The 21,265-nt window shown below is 39.6% G+C and overlaps 1 protein-coding gene across 2 annotated transcripts in view; it reads right to left on the reverse strand.

Moving 5' to 3' along the window:
• agpat5 (1-acylglycerol-3-phosphate O-acyltransferase 5 (lysophosphatidic acid acyltransferase, epsilon)) overlaps window positions 1–21,265 on the reverse strand; it is a 53,389-nt gene that overhangs the window by 23,783 nt on the left and 8,341 nt on the right. For both annotated transcript variants that reach the window (XM_016566257.1, XM_016566256.1), the window contains exons 2-4: window positions 18,948–19,014; window positions 18,649–18,764; window positions 18,402–18,491 (exon numbers count right to left, since the gene is read on the reverse strand). In XM_016566257.1, the coding sequence (XP_016421743.1) occupies window positions 18,402–18,491; window positions 18,649–18,764; window positions 18,948–19,014 (273 nt within the window). The remainder of the gene's footprint in view (window positions 1–18,401; window positions 18,492–18,648; window positions 18,765–18,947; window positions 19,015–21,265) is intronic.

Genomic DNA, 21,265 nt, shown 5'->3' on the forward strand with positions numbered 1-21,265 from the left:
GTACACATTCTGGCGTGACTACCGCCCTCATTCGGCTGAGTCGAGAACTGTTTCTAGGAACGAGATCCGTTGGCTGGGGGACAGCGCGCTCTTTTGGCAAAATTGACCCTGAGTCCCAGGCATTCTAAGTGGTTGAGGAGGAAGGATCTGTGAAATAGTAGCTCATCCTCCGACTGGGCCAAAATGAGCCAGTCATTGAGGTAATTTAAAATGCGGATTCCCATCTGTCTTAGTGGGGAAAGAGCCGCATCCATGCACTTAGTAAAAGTGCGAGGAGCTAGGGACAGTCCAAAGGCAAGGACCGTGTTTTGATATGCAAGGACCGTGTTTTGATATGCCACTCCCTCGAAGGCGAATCTCAAGAATTGTCTGCAGTGGGGGGCTATCTGGATGTGAAAGTAGGTGTCTTTCAGATCCAGCGAAAAGAATTAGTCCCCTGGGCACACTTGCGAGAGGATCTGTTTCAATGTAATCATCCTGAACAGCCGTTTCATGAGGGCTTGGTTCAGGTGCCTGAGATCAAGGATGGGCGACCATTGCCATCCTATTTGGGGACAAGGAAAATAGCGGCTGCGGAAGCCTGACTCGCTTTGAGCTGGGGAAACCGTTTCTACGGCTCCTATCGCCAGCAAATTCATCACCTCGGAGCGCAGGACCTTGCTCTAACCGAGGGGGGAACCACGCCGCTAAATCGCGGGGTCTTTGAGTGAATTGCAGTGAATAACCTTTTTATTATCCCCAAAACCCAGTCTGGCACTCATCTGAATGATGGCCTGCCAGGCCTCAGCCCGCGTGACAAGGGGTTGGATTAATTAGAGCGGCTGGTCGCCGTATGGGGACCCCACACTCAGAAGAGGAATTTTGCTCTCTTATGAAAATGCTTTCAAAAAATGCTTCAATTCTCTCATGGCGAGAGCAGTCAGCCCCCGTGCGCGCTGCCTCAGCGTGGGCGTGGCCCAGACGCGGCCAATTTGAAGCGGTCTATAATCATAAGAGACAGCATTCCCTTTTAATCCGCCTAAAAAGATCAAACCACTCATTAGAAGAGGAGTACTGATGATCTTTATGTGTAAACACTCAGGCAGATCAAAAGTGCTGAGCGCATTCTCTCAGATCCGCTCGTGGCGGACGAGGGGAGGAGCGGGGCCGACTTCATTGAAGAAGAAGAGCCGCGAGCAAAGCAGAGAGAGACATGAACTCTCGTAGCGAGTGCGATCTGTCTCAGCGAGCGCAGCCTCAGCATGGGCGTGGCCCAGGCGAGAGGCTCCGATCCTCACGTATAAACGCACTGGCGGATCAAAGAGCTGCGTGGAGAGTGATGCATGCGGGGACTTGCCGGCGTTAAATCACTCATGCCTGATCGCTCATCCCCGCGAGTTCGCCATTTCTTCCTCCGAGTAACTGGGAGGAGAGAAACACAAGAGCGGGGGAGGCGGGGCTCAGCGACGCCCACACAAATGCAAAGCTGCGAACATTCTGCTTTGATCTGCCTAGGAGGATTAAGCCGCTCGGTGTAACGAGGGGCACTGATCCTCACGTGTAAAACACACTGGCAGATCAAGCACGCATGATGTGTGCCAGCATGATTTGCTCAAGCCTGATCGCTCAACCCGCGAGCTTGCCGTTGCTTCCGCCGAGGTAACTGGGAGGAGAGAAACATGAGAGCGGGGAGGTGGGGCCGCCTTCCGTGAACGAACCGGGGCAGACTTCTTTTGTTGTAAAAGCAGCCCGTCTCTGTGAGCGCAGCCATAGTGACACACACACCAATTTGAAGCGGTCAGTGACAGTGTTTCGCTTCGATCAACCTAGGAAAATAGAGCCGCTTGATGTAAAGAGGGGCGCTGATCTTCATGTGTAAGACACGGATCGAAGCGCAGCGGGGAGAGCGAGCACGCAGGCTCTGTGTCGCCGTGATATCGCTCAGACCCGGTTGCTTAGCTCCCAGACTCCGCTGTTTCTCTCTCCGAGGCTCGCTGAGAGAGGAGAAACGAGAGAGCGGGGCTGCCTTCAATGAAGGCGGTCCGTGAGTGGAGAAGAGCGAGACTCACGCTCTAGGCGAAAGCATTCCGTCTTAGTGAAGTGCAGTCTCTGCGTGGGGGCTGCCCAGACAGGCGACGCACTCACTGCCCTTCTGCATCGTGCAAGATTCCGTGCACGAGCCACACTCGCAGCGCGACATTTGCAACAACATCGCTAGAAATTTTGCTCTTTTAGAACTTACCTAGAAATAAGCTCTTTTAGGCTCGCCGGATTGCGGCAGGGGATCAGCTGGGACCGCTGCTGCTGCGATGCTGAAGGCGGCGGAGAAGCGGCGAATCAGCTGAGCAGAGGGTCGCTGGTTCAGCTTGATCCACTGCGAAGGCGATTCTACGGCGAGAGGCTTCGAGTCTCATAGATCAGCGATGAACTAGTCGTCGCTGAAGGAGAAGAAATCTGAGGATCCTATGGCGATATGCCGCTTGTATAGCCAGATGACCCCGCCCATTCTGGCGGGCTTTACCGCTCCGCTACCGAGCCATTGGTTCGTTTTAATACACTGCATGAACCAATGGCCGTGCAGTTACACTGCGTTATTAAAAGGCTTCAGTCATCAGAGAAAAAGGAGACCTTAAACAGACAGTATTGAGTGAAGTATCGATAGGGAACTCAGATCATTATCTAGTCTTGTGTAAACTCCATGTAGCTAAAACTGTAAATTCAACTCCTTGTTACAAGTATGGTAGAACTAGGGGTGAAACGGTTCAACTTACTCACGGTTCAGTTTGAATCACGGTTTTAGAGTCATGTTTCGGTATGTGCTATGTTTAGGGAAAAACTATACTGTCAAATAAAAATAAAGAAAATAAGAATAATCTAACTACAAGCAACAGCACAAATAAATACAATAGAGTAAAGATACAAATAAAATAAACAGTGATTTTCAGGTTTTTTTTTAGGTAGGTCTAATATTAGTTTTTAGGTACACAAATTGAATAAAGTAATGAAATGTAAAACAGCATTGCATATTTGACTGTATAAATTAAAGATTCATCTTTATTGAAGTTACAAAAGCTATTAAATCAAGAGTAGTGAGTGATTTCTTTGTTGCTGTTTGATTAATATTAAGAAAGTGCTGTCACTTTAAGACACTAAGTATGTTCAGCCGGTGTACCGACGAAACATGCTACCTATCAGATTGTGCTACCAAAAATATATTTGCATTGTTTTAAGGGTAAGTTTAGGGTAAGGATAAGTGTGGACGGGTAGGTTTAGGGTAGGGATAGACATTAAAAAAAGCCTCAAACCACATGAATAAGATGCTGGTAGCACAATCTGATAGGTAGCATTTTTCGTTATCGATTTGTGCTACCTATCTTTTTAATGGGAGGTAGCACAATCTGAGCGGGTAGCACAAATCGTCAGAACATGATTTGTCTGCTATAGGATGTCTATGTCTGCTATAGGATACTTGCCAAGACGGGCATTTTGACATAATTGTGTGAATTTGTCCATTCAAACACAATACTACAAATGAGGGTCATTTGACACACAGCAACCACAATAGCACTTGTTTTATTTTTTTTTCCTTTTTATTCGAAAAAATCCCACACGTGTTAACTAAATCTTGAAATAGGCTATCTCGATTCTCAAATATATGTAAATAGTTGCATTTTCCACCTTTATAGATTATGTTGATCTATAATGGGCGATGGTCAAAGTAGCCTAATAATGTAATCTATTAACTATGCATAAAAACCTGTCTATTTACTTAAGTAACAGGGTGTCATGCCATAAAATATTTTTAGTACGACTAACTTTGTATTTAATGTGAATTTAGTAAAAACATTGTAAGTTAGGCTAAAATCATAACACCTTCATTGTACAGAAAGAGAGCAAAGAGCATTTACATTAAACTGAAGTCAGTGAAAATGTTTTTTGATAGAGTTCAAGCACTCTCAAAAACTCCCATTAAAATCACTGAAGCTGTTTACACTGTGAAATGAGTATTTTACTTACAAATTCGTACACACGTCTGCACTTTGTTGTTTCTGACGAGAGAATTTGCCAGAAAGAGGTATTCAGTTGGCGAGCGAGTGAAGAAAACACCGGCATTTTAGCGATGACTCATCTGAACACCTCTGATTGCTCATTGCGTTTCGTAAGCTCAACACGATGGTGTGTGATTGGTTAAAATGCAGCGATGTACAAAGGCGTCTGTCTCTGGCTCAGCGCCAGCCAGCAAACGAAGATTTGAATTTAGCAGCTGGTGATGTGTTCGATGTACTGAATGATCTAATAACGCCGGTGTGATCGTATCAAATATTAAAAATATTAATCTGCTATTTTTTTGTCTTTTAGAAGCTGCATTCAAAATCCACTTGGCTCAAAAATCTGAGGGGGCACGTGTTTGTGGGTTTGTGCGCTTCGGACGAGCGCACGCTCAAATCTTCTCACTGTGTGTGCGAGCTCTCGTCTTTTGGCCCTTAAATGTTTAAACTGGCAAAGCTTACATGAGTTTAGTTTAAACACAGATATCAATGTGTGTTGTTCAGGTCTCACCTATCAGCACGATGACTGGATTAAATGACTGCTCATATTCCAGCATGAGCAGTATAAGCATTGAACAAGAGTGAATGGTTTGTCCACTTTTTTTTTTTCTTTTTCTCATCGCTGTTGTTGTAATGTATTGGGAAGCCAGAATGCGTATAGATCAACAGAAACATACATTAGCCGAACTCTGTTTGTTTTACATGTTATTTATAGCAAACCATATTACAGATGCGTTGTCAGATTTAAGTTGAACCGCGGTCTGAGTGCGTGCCAAACCGTGTGTGGAGAACCGTACGGTTCGATTTTTTTTCCGCGAACCGTTCCACCCCAAGGTAGAACCATCACTTCTTCCACAAAAGACTGCTTTGTAAGTAATCTTCCTCATTTATCTAAATTCCTCAGCATATCTTTTTTTTTTTTACCATAGAATTTTTAATGTTGCAAATTGCATATTTACATTTTATACCACCCCACCCACCATATACGACCCTACCCAGCCCCAACAAAGCAATCCCCATTTAGAACACAATGACATCTGGAAGAAAAAAAAAAAAAAAAAAAAAAAAATTTTTTTTTTTTTTACAAAAAATACAAATACAAAATACAAAAAACGAATTAATAATAATAATAATAAAATAAGGGGTATACATAGAGTAGAGTAATAAGTCGTCAGCGTATAAGGCTAATTTATGTTCAATTCCCTTGCGGATTATACCTTGAAATACAGGAAGTGTTCTAAGCATTATTGAAAGGGGCTCAATAGCTACGGCAAAAAGTAATGGGGATAGGGGGCATCCCTGGTGTGTACCCCGTGGTAAGGTAAAATTACTCAGAGTTAACACTGTTAGTAGAAACTGAAGCTTGTGGGTCAGCATATAGTAGACGTATCCATGATATCAATCCCTCCCCAAAACCGAACTCCTCCAGAACTCTAAACAGATAAACCCACTCTATCCTATCAAATGCCTTTTCGGCGTCTAACGAAATTATCACCTCAAAGGAAACACTATTTTGTCTTGAGTATAAAATATTAAAAAGAGTACAAAGGTTAGAGAATGAATATCGTCCTTTAATGAATCCAGTTTGTTCCTCTGAGATAATACTAGGAAGTACTGCCTCTAAACGAGAGGCCAAAATCTTGGCTAAAATCTTAACATCAACATTGAGGAGGCTAATAGGTCTGTATGAGTTACATAATGTTGGGTCCTTCCCATCTTTAGGCAATAGAGTTGTAGATTCTTGTCTCAGTGTTGGGGGCAACATACCTAGATCTAAAAGCTTCCTTAAATACAGACAAAAGAAGCGGGCCAGTTTGACATGAAATTTCTTATAAAATTCGGAAGGCAACCCGTCTGGGCCAGGGGATTTCTTAGATTGCAATGAATTAATTGACTTGGTGATCTCCTCTAAGGTGATGGGTCCATCAAGTTCAGGCACTAAAAGAGGATCAACCCTAGGGAAGTTAATACGCCCAAGAAATTGGTTCATTTCTTCTGAATGGCCAGAAGCTTCAGTTTTATACAGAAAAGAGAAAAAGTTTTTAAAAGTTGAATTAATCTCCACAGGATCTGAGGTTAATGCTCCACTGGGGTGTGCAATTTGAGCAATAAATCGCGAAGCTGCTCGGTTGAGAAGCTGATGGGACAGGAGGCTGTAGCATCTGGACCAAACAGACACACCATTTTTCATTTGATTTAACAAATCAATTATTCATTAGATTAACAAACATTCACAGACCCTCCTCACCCAACAAACATACTGGGTGCCAAGATGTCTGTGAACGAGGCCCAGGACCCTGGGTACGAGACTCGAACCCGCAACCTTTGAGTTACGCGTCCGACTCTCTAACCATTAGGCCACGACTTCCCACTTCTACATGCTCTAATGCATTAATACTGTAAGAAAGTATTTTCTGTAGCCACGGAAATATTTCTTTCCTAGAGTTGATATGAACTTGCACTGAATGTTCGCTGGACGAACAGATTGGTTGATGGCAATTTAATTCTGCTACAGTTACTACTGGCAGCGATTGAATTCTGCCTGCAGATTAAGCCTTTGTTTATGTAGCTCAGGAGTCGAGCTATGAGCATATTGGTCATCTAAAGCTTGAATACTCCTAGATAACTTTTTTATCCTATTCTTCCATTCTTTATTAACATAAGCGGAGTAAGAAATTATCTGTCCTCTTAAAAAGGCTTTCAAAGTTTCCCACAGTAAGGAGCAGAGTTTACAACCTGAGGAATTAGAGAATTATTGATAAAAAAATTCTATCTATACGAGAGAAAGGCTGATGGACATACGAGTAGAATGAGTATTTCCTCTCAGTGGGATTAAAGTGTCTCCATGGGTCAATATAACCATTTTGAACCATAAACTCAGAAAAAAATCTTTGACATGGCAGAGGGAGCTTTCATAACAGTGCTTGATTTATCCAAATCAGGATCAATAACAGTTTAGATCTCCTCCAAATATCAAAAGATGTGTGTTCAGAGCTGGGATCTTTGACAACAGATCCTGAGCAAAGAGAGCATTATCAAAGTTTGGGGCATATACATTTACCAAAACTATTGGTGTTTGTGAAATTTTCCCTTTCACAATTACATATCGTCCATTCACATCAGAAATAACATTGTCAGAAAAGTGCTGGCTAAAATTATTAATCAAAATGGCAACTCCTCTAGACCTGGAATCAAAGTTCAAATGAAAAATGTGTGATGTCCAGCGAGTTTGGAGTCTGCATTGATCCTTAAGGCGCAGATGAGTTTCCTGGAGGAATACAACGTCAGGTATTTGTAGTTTCAAATGTGCCAAAACTTTGGATCTTTTAATGGGACCATTCAGTCCTTTCACATTCCAACTCAAGAATCTAACTGAGCTTCTGGTATTGTCCATAAGGTTAGGTTAATATATAAGAGAGGAGGCAACAAGCAGAGAAAAAAATAAAAATAAAATAATTGGGGAAAAACCCACCATCTCTCCCCCCACCCTGAACATCACTCAATTTCTTCTCTCCATTCCCAAACAATGGAGGCAGAACACCAAAACTCTGGAACCTCCGATGCTCAAAAACCGTATCTATTCCCGTCTATGTCGTATGAAGTCACTCCTGAACATAAAGAACAGTCATTTCAGGCAACATGAAAACATTTATCTAAACTCACTTGGTTAACAGTTATCAATTATCAGAGTACAACTGCTTATAAAATAGTGTCCTTTGCATACTTATCTCTACATAATACCTAGGAAGTTGAATACCGTTCGTTAAACCATCGCTGTGCTTCTTTGAGAAGTTTCAATTCGACTGTCCCATCGCCGAGGTCTATCAGCAGGCAAGCGGGGAATTTAAGAGAGAATCTCACATTCTTCTCATGCAGGCTGTTTCTCACAGCTGTAAATGCCGCCCTCCTCTTAGCAACGCTGGAGTTGAAATCAGGAAAAATGAAGACCTTACGGACTCTGATAGAAGAGCTGGTTCCAATTCCCACGCCGGACACCCTTTTCTTTATCGCTGAAGTAGTGAAACCGCACGATCATCACTCTAGGCCTTTGATTCTCCCGGTCAGCTGAAGACGGGGAACCAATACGGTGCGCTCTATCCAGCAGCGGGGGAGTGGGAAAGATTTCTGACCCGAGCACGTCCTGGAAAAATTGTGACATGAACGTAAACGGATCGCTCCCTTCTGCTCGCTTGGGGATGCCGATGACCCGGAGATTGCAACGCCGAGAGCGCGACTCCAAGTCCTCCACTTTATCAGTGAGTTGCTTGTTAGTCGAAGTCAACTTTAGCACCGTCTGTTCCAGTGTTACAATGCGGTCGCTGTAATCGTTCAAATGCTGATCAAGCTCGTCAATCTGCCGTCCTTGTGATTCAATGCTCGATTTAAAACTCTCAAAGGATGCAACAACCGGGGCAAGAGCAGAGTCAATGGCTGCTTTCACCTGTTCTGCGATGGTAGATGATTGCTCGGAGATCAGAGTGACACAGAGATTTTACAGATCCAACGGCAGCTTGTCACCATGACTCTGTCACGGTCGCTGACGATTTAAGTTTACGTTGCCTTTCAGAAGCCATAAATCCTTCCAAGCAACAATCGTCGAATAAGTAGTTTGAAAAATAAACCACCAAGTGTGCTTAACGTTTCAGGCAGCCTGAAAGATATAATAGAACGACAAAGTGCTCGGGAGCTAACTTCAAGCGCGTCTTCTCACTCACATGCTCAGCCGGAAGTCCATTCCTCAGCTTATCTAATAGCTCAGAAAAACTTGATGTTGTAACATAAACTATGGACTCTCTCTTTTCTAGCACTTTAGATATGGTTGCTCCTTTACGTTTAAGGAAGATTAAGGAAAACAGTCCGACACAGTGGTATAACGAGCACACTCTCACCCTAAAGAGAGCAGCCAGGAAAATGGAACGCAGCTGGAGGAAAACAAAACTAGAGGTATTTCGTATTGCATGGCGGGAAAGTCCTACAGATCTGATTACTTTTCGTCTCTTTTAGAAGAAAACAAACATAACCCCAGGTACTTATTCAATACAGTGGCTAAATTAATGAAAAATAAAGCATCAACATTAATAAAGCGTGCACACGGTTGCGGTCCGGCCGTGCGTTCCACGAGGGGTGCGTCTGCGGCAGTGCCGAAGATCGTTTCTGCACAGAGTCTATGTTTGCTGCGCTGCACGTGCTGATTTAAAGTAACAGCGCATTGTTTGCAGTAAATATGAACATGGATTGACACGAAAATGTAGTAATTACACCATAACTGCATATTATTAAAGTCTAATGATTTAAATAGCCATTTAGATTTGTGTATTCACTATGGTGTTCATCATAGTGCCAAATACTTAAAGAGCTGAAAATTCTGAATCGCCTTAACGAGTCGTCATATATTCGAATCTTTTGTCTGTTACCGGTATACGTCACTGGGTAACACATTTGCATAATCCCCGCCTGCCCGTGAAATACGAACAGAGTCTGACCTGCCCAGAAACACTTCCGCTAGTTAGTGAGTTTACATCATGTTGAGAAGATGCTGTGTTCAAGGATACCACAGAAATAGAATTCGAACCTTTTGTTGTGTGCATGTCATTTTACCAAGGACTGCTTCTCTAATCTTGGCTTTTATCTTTATTGGCTTCTAATCTTAATTTGGGCTAACAAGCTCTCCGAACCACAACCTGTAAATACGATTGATACCTTATGTGTACATTTTCAATTGAGTGCTCAAAATATCAAGTGATGTATACCTAGTGCAGCTTTAGGTTTCCAGGTAAAGCACGATATTACTGTCTTACTGAAGTAGTTCAGATAATTCGCTGTGAACCCACTATTTCCAAAGAATGTGTCGATTAATGTAGACTGACGTTGTTCTAATTACTTCGTTTAATGTGTTTTTGTATGTTATGTCATTATTATAAGAACGGATTGGAGTACTATATTATTGTTCTATGAAAAGGTGCTTTGTCAATGGTAGCGCTCGCTAACTTGCTCAAGGACTTCTCTCTGTGCCAATCACAACAGGATTGGCCATCTGATCAATCAGAGCAGAGTAGGCTTATGGAAGGGAGGGGTTTGCTCCGAACTTGCTTGGAACGAATCGTTTCGAAATCATTGGCAAATGACTCCAATATTAAATGTATATTCTGAGAAAATTACAATGTTTTCTGACCTTAGATGCATTTAAACCTGTTGTAGGGGACTCCAACACAATATTAGGACACGTTAAAATACAATATGTGTTGTAGGTGACTCCGACACAATTTTAGGACACTTTAAAATACCATATGACCTGCTCTTTAATATTTAGAATAAACAGGTTATTTATTTTAAAACTTTTTCACATTTTAATCTTGACTACAACATGCCCTAGATATTGTTTGAAAGTATTTTGATTCTTGTTCGGTCACACTTTACATTAGGGTTTCATTAACATTAATTCGTTAGTTAACAAACTGCCAATGAAAAAATCTTCTAAACCTTCATTAATCTTAGGTAATTCCAATATTTAATAACACTGTTAAAATAAGAAGTTGCAACTGTGTTATTTAATGAGCTAACACGAACTAAGAGTTGCATTTTTTAAACAAACATTAATAACTTCTGTAGCAAATGTAGCTATTGCTCATTGTTAATGTTAATGCATTGACTTAGGTTAACTAATTGACTTAGGTTAACTAATGAGATCTTATTGTAAAGTGATACCTATTGGTCTTTATAATTCTTTTGCACTATAATCTGTGTAAAACTTTTAACTTTATACATTTTTTGTGTATTGCTTTATTGTATTTAAATGTTCAGTTATTTTTGTTATAAGAAAAAAGTTATTAAACCTGTTGCACTGAATTTGACAACACTTTTTTACAACTAAATTTCAATATCATGATAATACCGTATACAGTGATAAAAGCATTATAAATTAATCATAAAATGAATATATGATACCGGCATATCCCTAGTGTGTGTGTGTGTGTGTGAATGTTATATATTTTAGGGGTGGAACGGTTCGCGGAAAAAAATCGAACCGTAGTTTCTCCACACACGGTTCGGCACACACTAGGACCGCGGTTCAACTTAAATCTGACAACGCATCTGTAATATGGTTTATTATAAATAACACTTGAAACAAACAGGGTTCGACTAATGTATGTTTCTGTTGATGGATACGCATTCTGGCTTCCCAATACATGACAACAACAGCGATAAAAAAAAAAGTGGACAAACCATTCACTCTTGTTCAATGCGAGTGCTGTATGCTGGAATATGAGCAGTCATTTATTCCGTCATCGTGCAGATAGACCTGAACAGCACACATTGATATCTGTGTTTAACCCTTTAAGCCCTGAAGGCATTTTTAGAGTCGAGAACGGCTGAGTGACATACACAAAATGTATGACTCATAACTCCAAAACTCTAGCAAGGACAGTCAAAAGTTAGGTATCGTTTGAAAGAAAACTTTCTAAATTTTTCGGGGGAAAAAAATCATTACATTTGGACATTCTCCTGCTGAGAAAATGCTGATAAAAGACAAAAAAAATTTAAATAAAATGAAATTTTACATATTTTTATTATTTGACACAATATCTCAGGAAGGAAATAAGGTAGGAGGAAAACTCTTTTTTGTGGATGCTCCCCTATATTGTGTGCTACAAATGTGTGCTACATTGTGTGCTACAAATGATTCAAATTTTGTAGTGACAGAATAATGCTGTGTGGGTACAATATAATGAACAATATCTCGAGATCAAAGTTGTAGATCGTGCCGAGTGTGGGCTCTTTTTAATCGTGAGAATCTGCTGTAAAGAATGTCATTTTCTACAATACGTGATCTAAATTCACTCCGTGAAAGATATCTAGAGATCTGAGTGATGGACCAAAATAAATTTGGTCTCTTTTTAATCGTGGGAATCTGCAGTAAACAACACTGTCCCGTTTTCCAAAATCATCATCTTTTTCTTCTTCTTGGTTTTTAACGGTAGCTGGCACCAACGCAAATAGGTGCATTACTGCCACTTTCCAAAATCTATGCTGGTTTCATGAAGTTAGAGTTGCAAAGTCCACAAGAAAGCAGCATTTGTTTTCTTTACTTAAAAACACGCGCTAGAGTAGGGTGTTATATGAACTCAATGAAAAATATCTTGCGATCGGAGAGATCGAATTTGTTGAGCATGGACTCTTTTTAATCGTGAGACTCTGATGTAAACAATGATGTTTATACTTTCATATTTCCACGATCTGTGCATGTTTCATTAAGTTACGAGTGAAAATGTCACTTGATCGTAAGTGTTATTATGACCACTCTGATACATGAGCGTCTGAAGGGTTTTATGTGTTTTTTAACTCCCAGCGGAATATCTTTAGATATAAGTGACGGATTATAACAAATTTGGACTCATTTTAATCGTGAGAATCTACTGTAAAGAATGCTGGTTCATTTGTTACAATTCATTCATATTTCACAAAGTTACCAGCCAAAACATGTCATAAATGCCACATACATCCATTTGTGCGGGGGTCTCTTGCGGGATTTCACGTACAAAAACTCGCTACAGTTTAGTCAAACCCCAAAACATTATACTCGTTGTAATCTACTCCGTGAGACCTTTCAAATGACATATGACACATGACTATCTGAGCTTTATGATGTTTTTAACATATTACAGTAAATAGTACAAAAATAATATTTCAAAAATGAAATTTTTTTTCCTCCAGTTTATCAGCAAATAACTCAGCACTACTTAGGAGTTTTTCCATTTGGCTACATGCATTGTAAAGTTCAGACTCTAAGCTTTCAAATGACATATTTTGCGTTGATCAAGGCTGTAGTTTTAAAAATATGATGATTAATTTTTGCACAGCTAGGGGGCGTCCTGCCGGCGGTACAGTCAGGGTTAGAGGGACTGCTCAGCACTCGTTAAGAGCTGACCAAAATGATTACGTTCATTAAAAAAACGGAGATTCTAAGCTTTAAAATTTTATCTAATTTATGTTATTTCATTTACTGGTTGCTGAGTAATATGATTATGAATTTTTTTGTTTTTTTTACTCGCTCGCCGACTGAATACCTTTCTGGCAAATTCTCTTGTCAGAAACAACAAAGTGCAGACGTGTGTACGAATTTGTAAGTAAAAGATACTCATTTCACAGTGTAAACAGCTTCAGTGATTTTAATGGGAGTTTTTGAGAGTGCTTGAACTCTAAACTGAAGTGAGTGAAAATGTTTTTTGATAATGTAAATGCTGATGATTTTAGCCTAACTTACAATGTTTTTATAAAATTCACATTAAATACAAAGTCAGTCATACTAAAAATATTTGATGGCATGACACCCTGTTACTTAAAGGCACAATATGTAATTTTCGCCACTAGAGGGCACGTATTCAAAATAAACAGACAAAGGCGTAGTTTGATGACGCAGTGACTGAGTGTGGAATCATGGGAGTTGTCGTCTTTATCCACACACTCGGGCAGAAATCATGTTCATGGATGAGCTAATGATTTATTCGAAACATTTGGGATAATGTAAGTACACAAGTCTGCAAAATATATAACACTGTTTTAGTGGATTTTGGATATTTTAATAAAAAAATCTTACATATTGTGCCTTTAAGTAAATAGTTTTTATGCATAGTTAATAGATTACATTATTAGGCTATTTTGACCATCGCCCATTATAGATCAACATAATTTATAAAGGTGGAAATTTTTTCAAGTATTTACACATATCTGAGAATCGAGATAGCCTACCTAAAAAACCCTGAAAATCACTGTTTATTTTATTTGTATCTTTACTTTATTGTATTTATCTGTGCTGTTGCTTGTAGTTAGATTATTCTTATTTTCTTTTTTTTTATTTGACAGTATAATTTTTCCCTAAACATAGCACATACCGAACCGTACCGAAACCATGACTCTAAAACCGTGATACAAACCGAACTGTGAGTAAGTTGAACCGTTCCACCCCTACTATATAGGAGCTTGGGAACTATTCAGACAGTATAGTTACCATTGGGGATAAAGTTGTCTGATTTCGCGTTGTGTCACGCAAACCATTGCAGCGCATATAGTCTGCTCCGTTGAAGAGACACAATAGCACGGAGCAGATCATATGCGCGAGTCGGCGCAGCCCATAAAACTTATCAGACCCATTTGAATTCTACACAGAATGCTATATTTTTTTGTGATATGGATGAGATTAGGAGGAGAAGTGGTTTAGACAAACAGCACTGATGAGTAGAAGAGATACCGAGTAGAGGTCTGCGCGGGACTATTTTTTTAGTCCCGCTCCCGCTATGTATTCACTCTTTGTTCACCCGCTGTCCGCTTAGAATCATTTTCTTCCTGACCCGCCCTTTCCAGCTAAATTTAGATCTCATTTCCAGAATCTCACATTTACATTTACGCTACTGAAAGAGAGATAGGCTAACAAATAAAAGTGTAGTCTGCACAAAATTGTGTTACTTTATTCGTCTTGTCAAGAGTCTTGAATTTATTGACTTTGACTTGAATTTATATGAATTATCTTATGACACAAAATTAGTTTAATGCAACACGGTAGAAAAAAAAAGAGAAAATAAAAATGTATTTCTTATTTTTATTCGTCTTGTCAGGATACAATTCGTTTAACATTTACAACACAATATAGGAAAAAGTGTAGCAGAGAGAGAGAAAAAAAAGTAGGTTGTACAAAAATAGCCTATTAGCTATTTTTATTCGTCTTGTCAAAATACTAAATTCGTTTGACATTTTTCTGTAAACACAGTAGGAAAAGTGTCGCAGAGAAAAATAAATAAATATGACATCTGTCATTTAAAATGATAGACTAAGCAAAATATAAACAAAACCGAGATGAACGGTTCAAGGACAGCGCATCCACACTTTGCTCCATCCTTATTCTGCTCCGTCACTCATCGACAACCTGCCTGTTCTGTCTGAGGGCCGTATATTTACCACCGGTACAGCCTGCTCTGAGGACCGTTATGCACATGCTGCACACAGACTCCGCAAATAAAACGCTTGACGCAGAATGCATGTGTGCATAACAGTTCGAGTGCATTACATTAAAGGTCCACTGAAGAGCTTTGAAACATGCAGCGTTATTCTATGTGATGATGTAATTACGACGTAATTATTGACTGGTCAATAAGAATAAAGCGTAGATATGCTGTTCTGAATGGACGTCGGGAACGGGATATTGTTAGACCGCCCACTCCTGTTCAAATTACACCAGTTACCGACCGCCACCGCGTTTTATTCGGGAATTTAATTTTAAAAATCTGGTTGGGTCCCGCGGTTCCCCCGGGAGAGCCACGGGAATGCAGGCCTCTCTAGCTCAAGCTGTGATATAAACTAAACACTACTGGCTATTTAAAAAAGGGGGTGGGGCTGCTTGATATGTCCCACCCTGTCTTCCTGTTTCAGTTGAAATTACGTCATCACATAGAATAACGCTGCATGTTTCAAAGCTCTTCAGTGAACCTTTAATGTAATCACAGCCTTTTGAAGTTTAATCGTCACATTAAGCCATATTGCAATTCTGGTCTTTCCGTCCCCAAATTTAAGACCTCTTGAAATCATAATTACGACTTTCTTGTACAATTTAAGACTTTTTATGGCTTTAAATTTGATACAACTAAATTTAAGACATTTTAAGGACCCGCAGGTACCCTGAAAATATTAATGGCCTAAGACGTTTGCACAGTAGTGTTTGCATTAGATTTATATATATTGCTGGCTCTGAATTTTTAAATACTCCTCCAGGGGTTTATGTTATTCTCACCCAACTTGGTCAACATTATACCAAGACACTGAATTTCTACAATTCTGACTGATTGAGACTAGAGCCCTATGTGGACAGGACTAATTTTCTAAATGTTTGAGTTACAGTTCTTATCACCCTACGTCTGTGATTCCACATATCGATTCGGACAGGACTAACATCTCCGTGTTTACTACTACTTTGGACATCTGGGCATTAAAGAGATCACATGCTCTGTATGCGTGTATTGCGTATAGTCATGCGGATTGATTACCATTAGAATAACCACAGTTTTACTACAAATACCATGGTTAAGCTATGTTTTGTATAGCAAAACCATGGTTAATTTGTAGTTAACTTAATTCAACTATAAAAAAAATGTTTTTTTATTTGTAGTAAAACCACGTTTAATGTTCATAAACGTACATATTTAATTAAAACATTATGTAATTGAGTGCAGACATGAAGGCGAGTAATCTAACCTGATGCTGATATTACAGTAGCTAGTTTTTAAGGGGTCATCGGATGCCCATTTTCCACAAGTTGATATGAAAAGTCCATACCATACTTTGGTTAAAATTTCACAATGGTAGTGTAAAACAACACCCTTTTTACCTGGTCAAAAACAGCTCTGTTCACAGCGACCCATTTTGGTGCATGTCCCTTTAAATGCTAATGAGCTCTGCTCACCCCGCCCCTCTCCCTCCATGGGGTGACCAGCAGTTCTCATGAGACTGCAAACTTTAGCCGTGGAACTTGATAACTAGCACATTATTAGGAAAGGCAATTTGCAAAGATTCATAAAAAAACTTATACTCACTTCTTCTGTAGGTGAAGCTGGATCACAAAAGATTTGTGCGAACATTAACGCATTTAGGTAGATCGGGGTGCATTCCCTTCAAATACAAAAGTAATCCACTGCGTCTTCAGCGGCTCAGATGTCAGGAGTAAATGATGACTGCTATGTTCATTATAACATCCAACAACAAAACACCTCAGGAGTAAATGGCGACTGCTATGTTCATTATAACATCCAACAACAAAACACCTCAGGAGTAAATGACGACTGCTATGTTCATTATAACATCCAACAACAAAACACCTCAGGAGTAAATGACGACTGCTATGTTCATTATAACATCCAACAACAAAACACCTCAATCGCTTAGGAGAAATTCTTGTCTACCTCTCGAAACAATGGCCGACTGTTGACAGCTCACTCAGGGCGCCAGTGTCAATCAACAATCATGGGAGGGGCCTGGGTCTGTGTGACATCACACAGCCAAGAATCTGAGAATGGCTTGATCTGAGAAAGGGGTTATAACTTCTGGGGATTTAAAAAAAACACTGGGTGGATTTTTATCATTATAGGGTGGTTGTGCACACTGACAAGACACATTTCAGTTCAAACAACATGTAAAAGTGAATTTTGCATCCGATGACTCCTTTAACAGTTAACGTGATTTGGCTCTTGATTTTATTTTATTTCTTTTCTTTGCCGGGAGGCAAACACAGCGAAAATGCACAGAGTAGTAAGAGCATCTAGTTCACAGTGGCCAAAACGCGTTGTGAAAAAAAAAACTGGGGGCAATCACAGACATTCGCATTTGATTTCTCAGATGATCACTAAATTTGCCAAAAAAACAGTAGGTAATTTGCTCTGGGATTATTACAGAGGTTGTGTGAGGAAAAACAGACTTGGCAGATTCAGACGGGATTAAAATCGCAAAGTACGTCTGTAAAACACAATTTCTCTAATGACTCCCTGGAAAACTAATCCCCTCTGAATAGGGCTTAGGGCTGCACAACATTTTGAAATGCTAAAATGTACAATACTGCAATATGCAATTTCAGCATTTCAGCAATACAACTGAAATGTTCCCAAGTCCAGAGACGTAGCAAGGAGATCGGTAAAATAATCCGTGTGACATCAGGGGTTCAACCGTAATTTTACGAAGCTACGAGAATCATTTTTGTGCGCAAAAGAAAAAAAATAACGACTTTATTCAACAATTCGTCTCCTCCGCATCACCCTGGTGCCATTTTGGAGAGTATAAGCTGGACGTAAACAGCGAATGCTGTTCTGTGTCAGCTGCGTCACGCCGGATCTGTTTTCTATGTTGTTGTGATTTGATCTGAACGAAAACAGTGTATCCATGTGACGCAGCTGACAGAACAGCATACGCTGTTTACGTCCAGCGGCTACTCTCCAAAATAGCACCATTTTTGAATTGTTGAATAAAGTCGTTATTTTTTTTTCTTTTGTGCACAAAAATTATTCTCGTAGCTTCGTAAAATGACGGTTGAACCCCTGATGTCACACAGATTATTTTACCCATCTCCTTGCTACGTTTCTGGACTTGGGAACATTTCAGTTGTATTGCTGTCTATGCAGGGTCAGACAGCTCTCAGATTCCATCAAAAATATCTTAATTTGTGTTCCGAATATGAATGAAGGTCTTACGGGTTTGGAACGACATGAGGGTGAGTAATTAATGACACAATTTTTGGGTGAACTAACCCTTTAACTTGTATGGAACATCTGCCGTTTTATTAGTCCAGCACAACACAGGTTCTGGATTTTCATTCAGTGAGTGCTATGGATATATACTCACAGGTGTACCCCGTTTGGTCTGAGAAGATAATTTCTTTTTCATGGCTTTCTCATCAAAGTTGGCACTTCTCTTCACATACACACCTCCATGCTGTGAAGGACATCAATCATAGTCAAACCACAAACATACAACCGGTCCTATTCATGGAACACAAGCAGAATAAACTTGTGTAAACTGTATATAAAACCATTCAAAAACCAAGAACATAAATGAGGTCTAAAGGTTTTGAATTAGATGCATACACTACCTGTGAGAAATACCATCCATACAAAGGAAGCCACTTCAGACCATCTTTCAGAACGTATCTTACGTGTCCAAGTGCATTTTGTCGAATGGCTAACATGTCAGCAATGATCCAATCAGCTACAATGGAGAACACAACCCTTACAAATGGTACAGTAATGGTGTCAGATACCATGATACTGAGATATATGGTGTGGTACCATATTATTTACCAACAAATAAAAATACATATAAAAAAAAAGTTTTCCCATGGTATGCATCAACTAGTTTGTAACATTTATAGATAAGAGCATTGAGACTTACTTGTGGATTGATGGTTTGACAGGTAAACCACATTCTCCTTCTTTGGTATGTCCCCATAAATGACAATCTGGACAGATATTTTTTTATGAACATTTCAATACATTAGACAACAAGAACAATATAGTTAGAATGAACATGACTTTGAGGATATTACTGTCTGAAAAAAGGTCTAGTTTCTAGTTTTATCGTAAGTGGAACAACTGTGTTTTGTTCAATAAGCTTAATTGATATGGATTTTGTTCCCTTAAAAGGTGAAGTTAGCCATATCTGAGAAACTGCTGATAAATGAAATCAACATTCAAACAAAAACACCCTTACCCAAAACAAACACAGCCCTCCCTTCATGGCTTTGCCACAAAAATCACAAACACACTATGCAACACACACATTTTACACACAAAAACAAAACAAACCATGTAAAACAGACAGAGTTTGGCTAATGTATGTTTCTGTTGATGGGTATGAGCATTCTGGCTTCCCAATACATTACAACAACCGCAATGAAAAAAAAAAAAACACATGGACAAACCAGTCACACTCTGTTCAGTGTGAGTGCCACATGCTCAAATATGACCTGTCATTTATGCTGTCATCACCCAAGGGTTGATAGCGTGCACGCAGGTGAGACCTGAACAGCACATGTTGCCATCTGTTTAAACTAAACTCATTTAAGCCTTGCCAGTTTAAACATTCAAGAGCCAGAAGACATGAATGAGAACTTGCACGCGCACACAGGGAGAAGATTTGTGCACGCTCATCCATAGCGAACAAACTCGCGTCTCAGAACTTGCACAAATATTGAGTTCGATTTCAAGTCTTGTGCTTGAATGGACAAATTCACAAAAATTATGTCAAAATACCCATCTTGATAAGTATCCTAGCAGACATAGTTGAAAGTACAGTATCAGTGTACTGGATCTGTGCATTGACAGCACTTATTTGAATGTTAATCAAACAACAAAAACAAGGAAACCACTCACTGCTTTTGACTGAATAGCTTTTATATCTTAAAAAAAAAAAGAGATTAATCTTTAATTTATACTGTCAAATATGCAATGTTATTTTACTTTATTCATTTTCTGTACCTAAAAACTAATGTTAGACCTACCTAAAAACCTAAAAAAAAAAAGCACTGTTTATTTTATTTGTACTTTTGCTCTGTTGTAATTATTTGTGCTTGTAGTGTATGTATGTATTGTGTTTCTTGTAATTAGATTATTTGTTCTTACTTTCTTTACTTTTATTTGACAGTATAGTTTTTTCCCTAAACATAGCATATACCCAACCGTTCCGAAACCGTGACTACAACCGTGATACAAACTGAATCGTGAGTAAGCTGACATTATGAGTGGTGGCTGCACCAGCGCTATCGATGAAATAAGAGGGTTACAAACATGCCTGCCTTGATATATTGATGCTCATGAGCGGCGCTAGGAATGAGCTAGCAGGTGCTCCAGCAACCCCAAGAAAGACCAAAGCACCCCCATACATAAAAAAGATGAAATAAAATAAAAATTTGACTCATTACACATGCATAACTTGTGCAATGTAATACAACGTGACGTGATTTGCAGTCGCACATTTTGTAATGTCATAGGATTTTATTTTAATAATTGATCGGTTCCTTGTGCCAAGTAGGCCTGCCCCAGACTAAGGATTTTTCTAGTCAACTAGTCGCACGTTTATATTAAATTGATTAGTGTCAACTCAACCAGAGATCCCCGGCTCAAATTTTTGATTTTGCTAATATTTTTTTCTGAAGAAAGATAAACATGTTTAGTGATGAAAGCCAAAATATTAAATGTCATGGTCATGGATGAATATTTACTGAGTAATGCGCTTTTTTGAAGAGGAGGGTCAAAATGGCAATTTTCACCCAAGATTCAGAGCCAAATTGCAGGGGGGTAAAAATGACTTCAGAAATATGGCAGCATCATAATTTTACTTTTACACAGAGATTGGTAGGTCTATTAGGGTATATTCACACCTGTCTTGTTTGGTTCGATTGAATCGAACTCAAGTTTGTTACCCCTCTTGGTGCGGACCTTTTTGGCAGGTGTGAATACAGCAATCGCACTCTGGTGCAGACCCAACAACCGTACCGAGACCCAGCTGAAGAGGTGGTCTCGGTCCGCTTCCAAACGAACTCTGGTACGGTTCGTTTAAGGTGTGAATATGACCCGACCTCGATCCGATACAATTGCAGAAATCACGCTCAGAAACAGACAGCTCTCGCATATAGTGCTGTTATTTGCATTTCAATGGCTTAAATGACTTGTTTTTAAACCACAATGCTTAAAAACACATGCAAATTATGA

Source organism: Sinocyclocheilus rhinocerous, unplaced genomic scaffold (genome assembly GCF_001515625.1).
Source record: "Sinocyclocheilus rhinocerous isolate Xijiao unplaced genomic scaffold, SAMN03320098_v1.1 scaffold512, whole genome shotgun sequence".
NCBI classification, from domain to species: Eukaryota; Metazoa; Chordata; class Actinopteri; order Cypriniformes; family Cyprinidae; genus Sinocyclocheilus; species Sinocyclocheilus rhinocerous.